At 34.6% G+C, this 12,697-nt stretch overlaps 2 protein-coding genes across 4 annotated transcripts in view; one reads left to right on the top strand and one right to left on the bottom strand.

Annotated features, from left to right (window-relative positions):
- Positions 1-12,697, top strand: part of LOC147841961 (uncharacterized) — a 280,011-nt gene that overhangs the window by 162,306 nt on the left and 105,008 nt on the right. The window lies entirely within an intron of this gene.
- mtrex (Mtr4 exosome RNA helicase) overlaps positions 1-12,697 on the bottom strand; it is a 68,374-nt gene that overhangs the window by 20,087 nt on the left and 35,590 nt on the right. For both annotated transcript variants that reach the window (XR_015500297.1, NM_214768.1), the window contains 7 exon segments: positions 11,419-11,544; positions 8,662-8,812; positions 7,892-8,064; positions 7,721-7,789; positions 6,656-6,781; positions 2,553-2,663; positions 433-621 (listed from right to left, as the gene is read on the bottom strand). Coding sequence is in view for 1 of the 2 variants with exons in the window: in NM_214768.1 (NP_999933.1) it covers positions 433-621; positions 2,553-2,663; positions 6,656-6,781; positions 7,721-7,789; positions 7,892-8,064; positions 8,662-8,812; positions 11,419-11,544 (945 nt within the window). In the remaining variant the exon portion in view is untranslated.

The following is a 12,697-nucleotide window of genomic DNA, read 5'->3' as shown; positions in this document are numbered from 1 at the left end:
TAGTAAATCCGGTCTTTGGTCACGAGAAGTCGACTTTCCAAGGCAGAGACAGTCTCCCTTGATGCGTTTGATTACGCACAGGCAAGCACCCAGTTCAGGTCGACGCAGGAGGAAGATATGAGTTATGACAGATCGGAGTTTTTGTTCATTTGTCAAATAAATAAATGAAAAATTTAGTCTATATGCTAGTCATGCAAGTTTCATTATTATAACATGAATGAAAAAAGCAATCAGAAAGTCTGCAAATTAAATAACGATCAATAATAAGTTATAACGGAAATTTCGAAAACCCTCTCCGTCAAAATGTTGGACAGAGAAAGTCTAACGCTTCCTCTGAGATATATATATATTAAAATTAAACTAAATAAAAAACAGTAATTGTAACAGGCCATAAAAAGAAGCTCTGTAGCCCTAATTCTCCAGTGAACTCACCAGCGCTTTCTTCTCACAGAGTTTGTAAACGGCCTCCAGGTTGGGGTCGCTGTGCAGCGGGTGCGTGTACATCCTGTGCTCGAATGCCTCCACCTTCTGGATGACCTTCTTCAGGGCGGGATCCTTGATTCCCATGTCATCTATGGGATCCAGCAACGGTATCCCATCTGGGAAACGTTTCTGCACCTCCTGAAAAAGAGAAACAAACCATGCTTTTATCTTTCAAATCTGTTGAATTATTATTATGGCCATCATTCAACACCTTCCAACAAGAAAAACAGCTGCAGATTAGCATTTGCAGCTAATTGAGATCAAATGGGTCGAATTTAAAAGGAGTGTGTCTTGGGAAGAGTTCAGGATTAACCAGATTAAGTTGTTTGTTATGCTTGGGATGTAATACTAGCTCATGTTTTCACACTTAGTGTAGTAGAATGTGAGGAGGTATGCGACCAAAGTAGTAGGGATACGGTTTAGTGTCATAAAAAATTAAGTGGCATGTATGAAAAATTTAAATAGTTCTCAAGTGAAAATGTCAATTACTTAATAAAATTATTAGTGCAAGCAGTGTGCCCAGAAAAATGAGCAGTGCATGTAATGTCAAAAGATAAATAAATAAATAATGCTAGTAGAACATCAAGACTCTGATTTTAACATCCAAAGCAGTTCATGGGCTAGCACCTGACTACATCTGTGACCTGGTAACTCTGGCCACTCCTACGCGTAGTCTTCAATCTTCATCTGGACTTTTGTTGTATCAGCCACGCTGAAAACTGAAGACTATGGGTGGTCGTGCTTTTTCGTACAGTGCCAAAAAGTTATGGAATGGCCAACCCATCAGCATCAGGAATGCCGTTTCTCTGGAATGTTTTAAGAAACTTCAAGACTTACCTTTTTACTGTTGCTTTTAACTTGGATTGATTCTTTTTTGTTGTTAATTTTATCATCCAATTGTATTGAATCAATCATATTTTATTGTGGTCTTTTTGTTTACTGTTTTTATTGTTCTGGTTTGTTTGCCTTATATGCCTGTTAGCACTTTGGTTCTGAGAAAAGCACACTATAAATAAAATATATTAACATAAATTAAATGGGTAGTGACTTTAAAAGAATACTTCACACCTAAAATAAAAATGTATTCATTATTTACTCACCCACAACATTTATGAGTTTCTTTTCGGTTTTAAACAAAAAAAGATATTTTGAAGAATGTTGGAAACCCGTAAGCACTGACATCAATAGCAGAAAAACAAAACATTTGGAAGTCAATCTTCTTTTGTGTTCATTATAAGAAGAATTTAAACGGGTATGTGATAAGTGGAGTGAGTAAAAGAATCCTCATTTCTGGGTGAACCATCCCTTTACAAATAATATAGTGAGTAGTTTGCCAATAAAAATATAATTAGAGTGAGCAGTATAACAAATTATAACAGTAGTGAGTGTAGTATGCCAAGAAATCATAATTTGCATGAGTAGTATGCTAAAATTTAGATTAGTGGTGCTAGTATGCCATAAACAATTAAGCTAGTATGACATAAAAAAATGTAGTTAGAGCAGTAAGGCATTTAAAAAGGTAGCTAAATATTAATGTGGCAGATAAATAAGCAAATTAAATGAAAATGACAAAACCAGATTAAATGTCATTATCTGCGATAAAATGTGAAATATTGTGAGAAGTAATCCCAAATAATGCAAAAGCTTGTCATAAAAAATAATGCGTAGAGCCATTGGTATGACAACGAATTTGTTATTTATATGACAAGTATTAAAAGAAACAATGAATGATATAAGCGCACTAAAATAAATGCTTTATTTTAAGTATTTAAAAAAATGTTTTAAATATATAGCATAAAAATAATCAACTAAGAATATTTACAGTAGTTTGCTGTAAAAAAAATTAATTTGTAGTTGGTATGCCACAAAAAAAATAAAAAGTTTAAATGATGTAAATAGTACACCATTAAAGTAAGAAATGCTAGTAAATAAAACACAATTAAATAGGAAATTATGAACAATGGTGTGAAGGATTAAATTAGTATTAGTAGTGCTGTGATGCAATGAAAAGATAAGAAATAATGTGGGCAGTTTATGTAGTGTCTGTGTGTAGTAAATGTAGTGCTGACCTGTATGGATTTGAGCATGCTCTGCCGGTTATCATAGGGCCGCAGGTCTTTAGGGATGTAGAGGCGCACAGAACTAATAGAGGTGATGAGATGAAGAATCACAGGAACGACCTGAAGCACAAACACAGCATTACCTCACAGCCTTATATGAGCAAAAGCAGAGGGTCAGTCTAAACACATTCAGCGGGACGGGCGCAGACATAAAGCAGAGTTTATGAGGAAGAAAAACAAGAGCCATCAGCTAAAGCCATCCAGCGGTGAAACCTCTGGAGCTCCGGCTAAATCACTTTACACTGGAGAAAAGAGGTCAGAAGAGGAAACCACCACACAAAGCCTGCATTGAGAAGTTTTTCTAGAGAAGATTATGTTTTAAGAACATTTATATGCTACCATCAACCGAATGAAACCTAGTCAAACCAGAAAAAGGGGAGATTAAGGATTTGATCAGGATTAAATTCATTCTGCCATAGCATTAATCTATATTTATATTGACTGAAATAACTTGATGCTGTCCCTGTTTGCTAAACTTCTGAAAATCATTTTAGATATTTTAAAGGATATAAATTAAAGTATGCAAATAATTAACTCAAGTTCCAAATTAAAAATGTTAACTGAATGCTCATGCAGCATAATAATCACTCTGGTCAAATAATTATTGCTGCTCCGTTTTTCTTGCTTTCACTTTTGCATCTTGTAATATAATTTTAAACAGTGCAATAAAGGCAGCAACAACTTACAACTAAATATGTATTTGAGCACTATGAATAAATTATTTTCAATAAAATTATGCCCTTTAAATACAAGTTATAGTATATAGGTAAATGTATAACAAATATAAATACAAATATTAGGGATGTAACGGTATCAGAATTTCACGGTACGGTAATACCTCGGTATGAATGTCACGGTACGGTATTTATTGGATCATTTACAGGAAAAAACAAAACTTATGAAAATACTCCAAAAAAGTGCCAAAAGTGTCAATGACATACAAATTAGCCATCTATCTGTAAGCTTTGAAACAGGAACTTCAATTTTAATAACAAAAAATTATTAAACCATGTAAAAACAATAAAGTTTCAATTTAGTATTGTTGAAAACTCATCACATTCAACATTTAATCACACTCAGCCCATCTACACAGATGAGAGCTCTGCTAGTCGGACTTCTCATCAAGCATCTCCCGCTGGATCTAATCTCACTATATTTATTAAACGGGATATTTCATTTATCTTGTTGTCTTTATCTAACGACATATTCCCTGACTTTGGTCATTGGAATCTATTACTTGTTCTCAGGTAACGTGTTTTGGCTGAGCGCAAAGATAAGTTAATGATTAATGTAACCACGTACATTCTGTATATTGACTGATCGCTTGCCTTTATTTCCTATAATGTATAAACTTATTGTATTTTATACTTTTAAAATGGCCATTATCGATTATTAAAACTGATACTCAGCAAAAGAGAGGGTGTGTTTCGTATTTTCACTGAAATTGAAAGGAGGCAGTTGTTATCGGCTCCGTTTTGTTATAAATATCCACACAGTGAAGATGACGCTCATATGCAGCACGACGCCTCAACATTTCTGCTGTCTGTTAAGTTGCTAATATTAAAATGAAAATAGGCAGTTCCTTAAATCATGTTTACATTTTATTGTTGATAAAGTGAAACAACGAAGCCAGGGTGATGTGAATGAAGTTATAAAGTACACTGTTCCCTTTGAAGATTTACCCGTGTCCTCGGTATAGTCTGCTTTTCCATATCAAACTGAGAAGAAGAGACTGCAGCCTTGATCAAACTTGCGAAGTCTGAACTTACAAGGAGAGAATGCAGGACTGAACTGTGCGTGTTAGGCTACTTAATATTCAGGAAAAGCCCCAATCAGAGAGGCGAACGTCTGCAGCCCCGCCTCCGTTTTCAGATGTCTCCGTTTTCCATTATCCACACAGACATTATCCACACATTTCGAAACGCTCCGTTTTCAGCGCTCGAGAACTCCGGCGTAGTGTGGACGGTTGGCGTAACCGTAGCAAATCTTATGCGTTTTCAAACTAAAACGCATTAGTGTAAACGGGGCCTTAGAGTTTTCCAGCTCTTTTCATCCCCGCTTCTAGCAGCACACTCCATTTCCGCATTACTGGATCTGTAGCGACAACAGACCGCAAGGGATGATGGTCAAGCATGGGCTGATGGGTATTGTTGTTTTCGCTACCTCCCGTTCGCTTCATTCGCCTAAGCAAATTTTCTCAGAAGACCTATAGTTTTACCGAGTCATGCGACTTCGGTAATATCGAAAAAAATTAATATTGCGGTATGACGATATTTAGAATACCGTTACATCCCTAACAAATATTGGAACTGAATAGCTTTTTTACCTAACGAAGATAAATACAATAATAAATAAATACTTAATAATAAATACAAAGCTACACAGAAATGCTGGAAACACTATATTACTCAGTGTTTCTACATATATTTGCATATGCCATATATTTGAATCATGTAGTAAATATACTAAATCAGGGCTCACCAAACTTGTTCCTGGAGAGCTGGTGTCCTACCCTAATCAAACACACCTGAACCAGCTAATCAAGGTCTTATTAGGTATAATTGAAACATCCAGGAGGGTGTGTTGAGGCAAGTTGGAGCTAAACCCTGCAGGGACACCGGCCCTCCAGGACCGAGATTGGTGACCCCTGCACTAAATTATGAATAATTACATGCCACTAATCTTAAACCAAACCAGTTCCTAGCTTTGATGAGTTTTAATCATTATACTTTCTGGGGTGTGTTTCTGAAAACCATCGTTAGCTAACCAAGGTCGCAAGTTCCATCGTTACAAACGTAGTTCGTTGATTTGCCGTTTTCCAAATCCATTGTTCCAATGAGAATTCGCAAACTGCATCACAAACTTGTACACTTGCAACTACACCTCTAGAGCTGCAGTTAGAACCAGTTCCTAGTTGTGTTCTATTCCCTGTTATGTATAAAAATAATAATAAATAAACAATATCCCACTTAAGAATAATAATAATAATAATGATAATGATAATTATTATTATTAAGTAGGATTTTTTTCATTTCTTAATAAATAGCCTACATTAAATTTATATTTTAATGCAGTGAACGATTTATATGATTTATTTATAAGATTAGAATGTGTTAGCTTAGAAATTTTATATGGAATATTCTTAATAATACTTGTAAAGAAAACATACATTTGGTCCTATACATGTCGTTTACATTAATTAATTAATAAGAAAAATGAGTGCATGTTTTTACCAAAACTAATAAATGCATTTTCTTCAATGCATTCGTGTAAAACAATATCATTTGCACAAAAAAGTCTGTGTTTTTTTCCCCCTGAAGTTGTTAGTCCACCCCGTCTAAAAGTACCATTGCGAATGTTTTACGTTTTTACTAACAGTTCAACAATGGATCAGCTATGCACAAAGCAGCTATTGACTTGGGAAACTGGTCACTACATCGTCCATTTCCCAAACTAAGCATTGTACTATTATAATCCAACCGCGTGTTATGCCGTTATTTGGAAAACGCATACCTGAATGACACTTATCTTGGCCTGTTCTTATTTAATTTGATAAAACTTATGTAATCATTCAAAATTATTATATTTTCAAATGATCATATATATGATGATATATATCAAATGATTCATAATTGACTAAAAGATGAAACATAGAATATTTTAGGAAGATGGCAAAGTAAAAAGATTTAAAAACCACAATTAAAGTTTTCTGTTTGTCAACAAATGATTCTTTAAGATATTTTTTGTATATAATCTAGATGACACTTTACAGGGTATCCCCTGTAAATCACGGTAAAGATGTAAATAAAAACATGCTTTATAATGGAAGAAAAATATGCATCTATATTAAGATTTTACTGCACTGTAAAGTACTCTTGGTGGTTTTCATGCAAGTTCAGACAGCATGTTTTATAGTCCTGGCCTCTGATCTCAGTCTAGTTTGGTGGTTTCCTGCACATGCCTGAGGCGAGTAATGTTTTTGCATAAAATCTAATCTGGTGTGGAGTTTCAGAGGCCTGTTCTCCATCAAACTCCCCATGTCGTTCTCTCACCTGCATCTCTCCCTTCTCTGCAGGGCCAGCGGGTCTGGCTGACTCCGTGGCGGCGTTCTTCACGCTGTCTTTACTGCAGTGAACCAGAACTTCCACCACAAACAGTGGGTCAAGGTCACCGCCAGCCTACAGCAACACAAAGAGCAAACGTTACACTTCCTTCTGCATCACAATCAGAATATAGCAATTACAATCTTGATTCTTAACGTGACATTGTGAACAAAAACATGCCATGTTAAAATTTGATTCAAGAGTTCAAACAGCCGGACATAGAAAACTTTCTGGAAGACAGTAGACACAAAATACCTAGAAAACCTACTACTTAAAGCAGTAGATGACCCAAAATATTTAAATTGTCAATTCATTCACCCTTCACTTGTTCAAATTAGGTTTCTTTCTTATGAGGGGAAAATAAATTATTCATTTTTGAGTAAAATATCACTTTAAAGCAAGATTGTGATTTCTTTTAATAGACACTTTACTACCCAATAAGGCCTCAGCCTATGAATGTAAATTTATTACCGGAAGAGAAACAATGCAACTGATGCTTTTTCGCTGTGTGATGACAACATGGCAGAAATATAGTACATCAGAATTTCATTCATTATGCTCAAATTCATACTATGCAAAACACACATTTCTAATAGGCATGAACTCTAAATTCAAAGTCAGTTATTTTGAATGCAACATGAGTCAAAAGCATGGCCACCAAGTAAACAGACTTCAATTGTTTTGGTAAAATAACAATTCAAAGCATTTACTACTGGCTTATAACCTGTTTATTATTATAGAAATTAACTGTTTATTAGCACTTATAATGTAGGATCTTATTTTACATCCCTAATGGTACCCAATACATAAACCCAACTACTACCTAACTACTTATTAATAAACAGTTAATAATTAGTTTGTTGAACTAAAAGTTTGAGCTAAAGTTTGTTAATAATGTAAAATATAATTTAAAATATGGTGTAGCCATTTTTTTTATGAGATTTTAAATTTGATTCCTCAAAGTCTTTTATTATATATTTTTCATTTCAAGCAAAAGGGAGCTTTTGGCAGTACCTTGACATTTGACTTCTTTTGGAAATTGACGACTACACCCCAACCAAAATCCAGATCTTCTTTTTTTACCTTAATATAGAAGAAAAGAAAAAAAAAATGTTTATTTGGAATATCCATAATCTCCACAACAATTTGCTGGCTTGATTAAGATGATATTTAGTGGAACTTTACCTTGACCAGTCTGCCTGGCTGTAAGAAGGGCAGGCAGTATCTGGGTTTGTGAATAAACTCCTCGATTTCTTTGCCCAATTTGGCCAGCTGTTGGCGAATCTTGTAGTAGGTCACCACGCTCTCCTCCTTGGGGATTCGTATGGCGTTATATTCCTCCTCCAGCTTTTTCATCCCTATTAGAATCACAGAATTACAAAATAAAACAAAAGCAAGAAAAACAACATCCAACTGTTTTTAAAGGCTGTGAAAAACCAATGACTTAAGTAATACTTCTAATGAACAAGCTAATACAAATTTAAAGGCACAGTTCAAACAAAAACTAAACATTCAGACTTAATTACATTTATGTATATTCTGTTTAACGCTAAAGATTTTTTTTTTAAGTTGGAAACCTGTAGCCATTAATGTCAATGCTAGGAAAGAGAATACTATGGAAGTCAATGGCTATTTGTTTCCTAAACTCTTCAAAATATATATGTGTGTGCTTAACAGAAGAAAAAAGCTCATATAGGATTGAAAAAACAATGGAGAACGAGTAAATAATAACAGGACTTTCAACGAATTCTTCTTTAATTATAAATATGTCTTATGAATCATTACAGTGAGCCTATATTAAATGTTTATATTGTCATTATTTCAGATATTTCAAGTTGATCGGTGTAGCCCAGTACCTGCATGATTTGTCATATCTATAAACAGAAATCAGCACAGCTACAATTTCCCACTAAAAGTATGCATTTTATAAGTATGCAACTAATAACAGTTCTTACTATCCACAACGCCAGGCACGGCTCTGTAGTGCTGGAACTGGTAAAAGGATTTCTCCAGCATGTACTCTGGGTTGATCTCCTCCACACGCAGCAGATTGAGCACCATGTTGTAGGTCAGGTGAAACGCACTGTTCAGAGGATCTGCCGAACCCTACAAAAAAGAAAAGAGGCTCCTGAATTAATCATAAATATGAAATCAACCCAACATAATGCAGTGTCGCTCACTGGATGAGAGAAAGACATGAGGTCAGATCAGTTTACAGTTTAACAGTCACAGCCATTCACACAGAACACATTCAAGAGATAATTCAATCAAAAAATGAACATTTGCGGTTACTTTATGCACCTTCAGACCATCAAAAATGTAAGTGATGTCTTTGCTTTAGCAGAACATAAAAAAAAGATTTTAGCTGAAACTGTGGGCTTTTATGATTCATAAAATGCAAGTCTATCAGCATTTCTAAAGTCAGAAAAGCACAAATATGCTAAAAAATATTAATATCCATGTCTTCTAATAACAGAGTCAGCTCATGTGAGTTTATACCAACTTTAGACTATCAAGAACCTAATGTTATAAATAATGTACTTTCCTTCACAGACTGATCATTTCAATTCATAAGACCTCAGTGTATCATCAAGAGCCATTAAACGGTAGGTTCATCCAAAAATGAATATTTTATTAATAATTACTCACCCTTATGTCATATACAACCAGTAAGACCTTCGTTCATCTTCGAAAAACAAACTAGGGGCCCTATCATACACCCGTCGCAGTGTGGCGCAAGGCATGACGCAGTAGTCTTTTGGTAGTTTCAGCTTGGCGCAAGAGTCGTTTTGAGGCGTTGCGCTACGCTGTTTAAATAGCAAATGCATTAGCGCTAATATGTGCGCCCATAGGTGTTCTGGTCTAAAAAGGAAGGAGTTCTGAGGCGGACCGCTGGCGCGTTGCTATTTTGAGAAACTATAATAGATTTTTCATTAGACCAAAACAAACCCGGTCTAAACTCCGGCGCAGAGTTGCGCCTCGCTTACGCACTGCTTAATACACACAAGAGAGCAATAGGCAAACATCTTTACATATGAAAAAAATTAAATATTAAGGATATATATAGGATATTATAAGAATAGATATAGAATATAAATATAAAGGATTAAAATATTACAAAACATATTATTTTCTAGCCTACATAAATATGAAAAACCACTGCTTTTATGTCTTCTTCATCTCGGGAGGCTTTTTCAGTTCATTCATAACAATTTGCTTTTGTATAATGTTATTATTATTAGCAGTATTATTTATTATATCCATATGTATATTTGTTTTATTAAAAACAAGCTTAGATTTGCCCACCTGTCAGGTTTTAGACCATATGGGGCAAAGCATGTGTTTTAGGATATAACTAAAACACTATTCATTTATTCGTTTGCTGGAAATTAGAACTGAATTTAGAAATAGTTTTGAAACAAATATTTGCGCTTAACGAACAAAAGTATTTATTTATAGACTAATTGATGTCTGTGCGTAAAGGTTTCCCTATCCAAGAGCGAAAGTGAAAGTGATCTATTATCTCTCATTCTCATGCAGTAGATGCTCTGTTTAACAGTTTTCTGTTAAAAAACTGTTAACTGTTTGCTAGTGAAATGCTAATTTTTTCCACTTAGACTTTCTTTGCGTCCTGTAAATAGCGAATGCGCTCTTGGCGCGACGCAGCTGACTCTTAAAGGGAATGGGAGATGAGATTCTAATTGGTTTATTCTCAAAACACACCTATAACTCATTAAGAAAATAAACTCAACCCTTTTAGACCATGCGCCGAAGCGCAACGCAGATTTTCCCTCCTTAAATTAGCAAAAACGCGTCCTGACACACCCTGCAAGCATTTGCGCAATGCGTTTTGCGCATGGACCGTCAAAATAGAGCCCTAAGATTATGTTACAAATAACATCACAAAGAAATATCTTCCTTTGTGTTCTAACAGGTTTGGAATGAAATGAAAGTAATTAAACGACTTAATTTTCACTTTAATTGTTTTGCCTGTGTGGGTTTTTGACTCAACCATTAACTTGCATTTTACAAATCACCAATAAAAATTATTTCAGTAATAAAACTCTTTAATGCTCCGCTGAAGAAAAAAACGCATCTTCGATGACCTGAGAGTGAGTAAATATACAGCAAATTCTCATCTTTGAGAGGAGTCTTTTTATAACAAAACAAAAAAACTACTGACCACACAAACCGTGAGAAAGCCCCATGACTACCCCCATGTTAATCAACCGATTTTGCAACTCAGACCCAGAGGAGAAAAATGAGAAGCCACTACTAGCGTGCCAGTAGAGTCATTGACATCGCTTTCCCAGTATTCTTCTGGAAGCTTTACAGAAGAGCCATAATGGATGCAGGCAAATGCATTGAGCAAGACTATAATGGACCCCAAGCAGGGATGGGATGTGGCAATGCAAGCCTCACTGGGGCGGGCCGGGGGTTGGGGGGGTTGAGCAGGAGCCTGGAGAGACCAATTCTGGCAGGCATTCCTGAAGGACCAGGAGAGCTTATGGACTTCATGTTAAAGAGTGTATTAATCAAACTGTGGGTGCCAAGGCTTAAAGGGGGATAAAGGGTTTTAGGATCAGAGGGTTTGTGCGTCAGTATGTTGGCTGGCACCTGAACAAATACCCAAACAAATCGGGAAGAGAGCTGAAAAAGAGAGCAATTTATCCAAAACATATTAATATTGACAAGCATTTTAAGTGTGTTACCTTCAGTAATTGTTTGCCGACTGCAGGGCTCATCTTCTCATCAACCATGAATATGACGATTCCCCTTTCGTCCATTCCTCTTCTGCCGGCACGTCCTGACATCTGGATATACTCTCCAGAGGAGATCTAATGTGGGGGGTGGAAAAACAATGGATTTATAACAATCACTGCAGTTGGCAACTACACAAGATTGGCAATTTAATAGAAAAAAACCCTGCTAAAAACTTATTTTAGAACTTGCAATATTTTGACATGGAAAAGATTTTTTTTAAATTATATAAATATATATTTATAAATATGTATGTATGTATATATATAAATATGTATGTATGTATGTATGTATGTATGTGTGTGTGTGTGTGTGTGTGTGTGTGTGTGTGTGTGTGTGTGTGTGTGTGTGTGTGTGTGTATATATATATATATATATATATATATATATATATATATATATATATATATATATATATATATATATATTATTTTATTTATTTTTTTTAAGAGAAAACACATCCAGGTCATTTTGGATCCAAGGATGTATAAAGCAGCGTAATGTTCAAAATACTAGTAAATTTACCTCTGAAGATAAAAATAAAATATTTTTATAAAAAACAACTTTTTTTAAATATTTCTTCCTCTCAATTTGAAAAAATATATTTTATGCATTTTAAAATGCAATTTATTTATAATGTAAAAGCAGATAAACATTATTTCAGTGTCCATACCAAAATTATTAAAAAAATTATCTCTTCTTACATTTTTTGTGGGGAAATAAAATAGTTGACTATTATCTTCACTAATTTATATTAAAAACATCTGTCCATCCATCCATGTGAAAATCTCTTTTCCTGAAACTAAAACTATTTGTATTGATGCATTCACTACTTTTTAACGGTTGAATAAGTGCATGATCCGGGTAAATAATTTAATTATTATTTTTTTTTTTTAAATAAAAACATTGCAGTGTGAATGCACTTTTTACACTATTCATACTACAAAACAGAACAGTGCATAAGTACGCAATTTTGGAAGTACCTTTAATGATATCACATAGTGGCCCAAATCTAGCCTTTGGAAATTCAAAATGGTTGAAGGTTGGGAGAGCAAAACATTGCAATTTTTTAGAGGGGGAAATAAAATAGTGGATTAATATTTTTACTAATATGTATTAAAAACATCTTTTTCTGAAACTGATTTTTTTTGTATTCAAGCATTTACATTTTCATCTTAGACCCAATACCACTTCTGTTTTTTTTAAACACAAAAACAACATTAACATTAT

The sequence above is a fragment of the Danio rerio genome, chromosome 10 (genome assembly GCF_052040795.2).
Source record: "Danio rerio strain M-AB ecotype USA chromosome 10, GRCz13ab, whole genome shotgun sequence".
Lineage (NCBI taxonomy): Eukaryota > Metazoa > Chordata > Actinopteri > Cypriniformes > Danionidae > Danio > Danio rerio.
The sequence above is the reverse complement of the archived record's forward strand: the minus strand, read 5'-3'. Positions and strand labels throughout refer to the sequence as shown.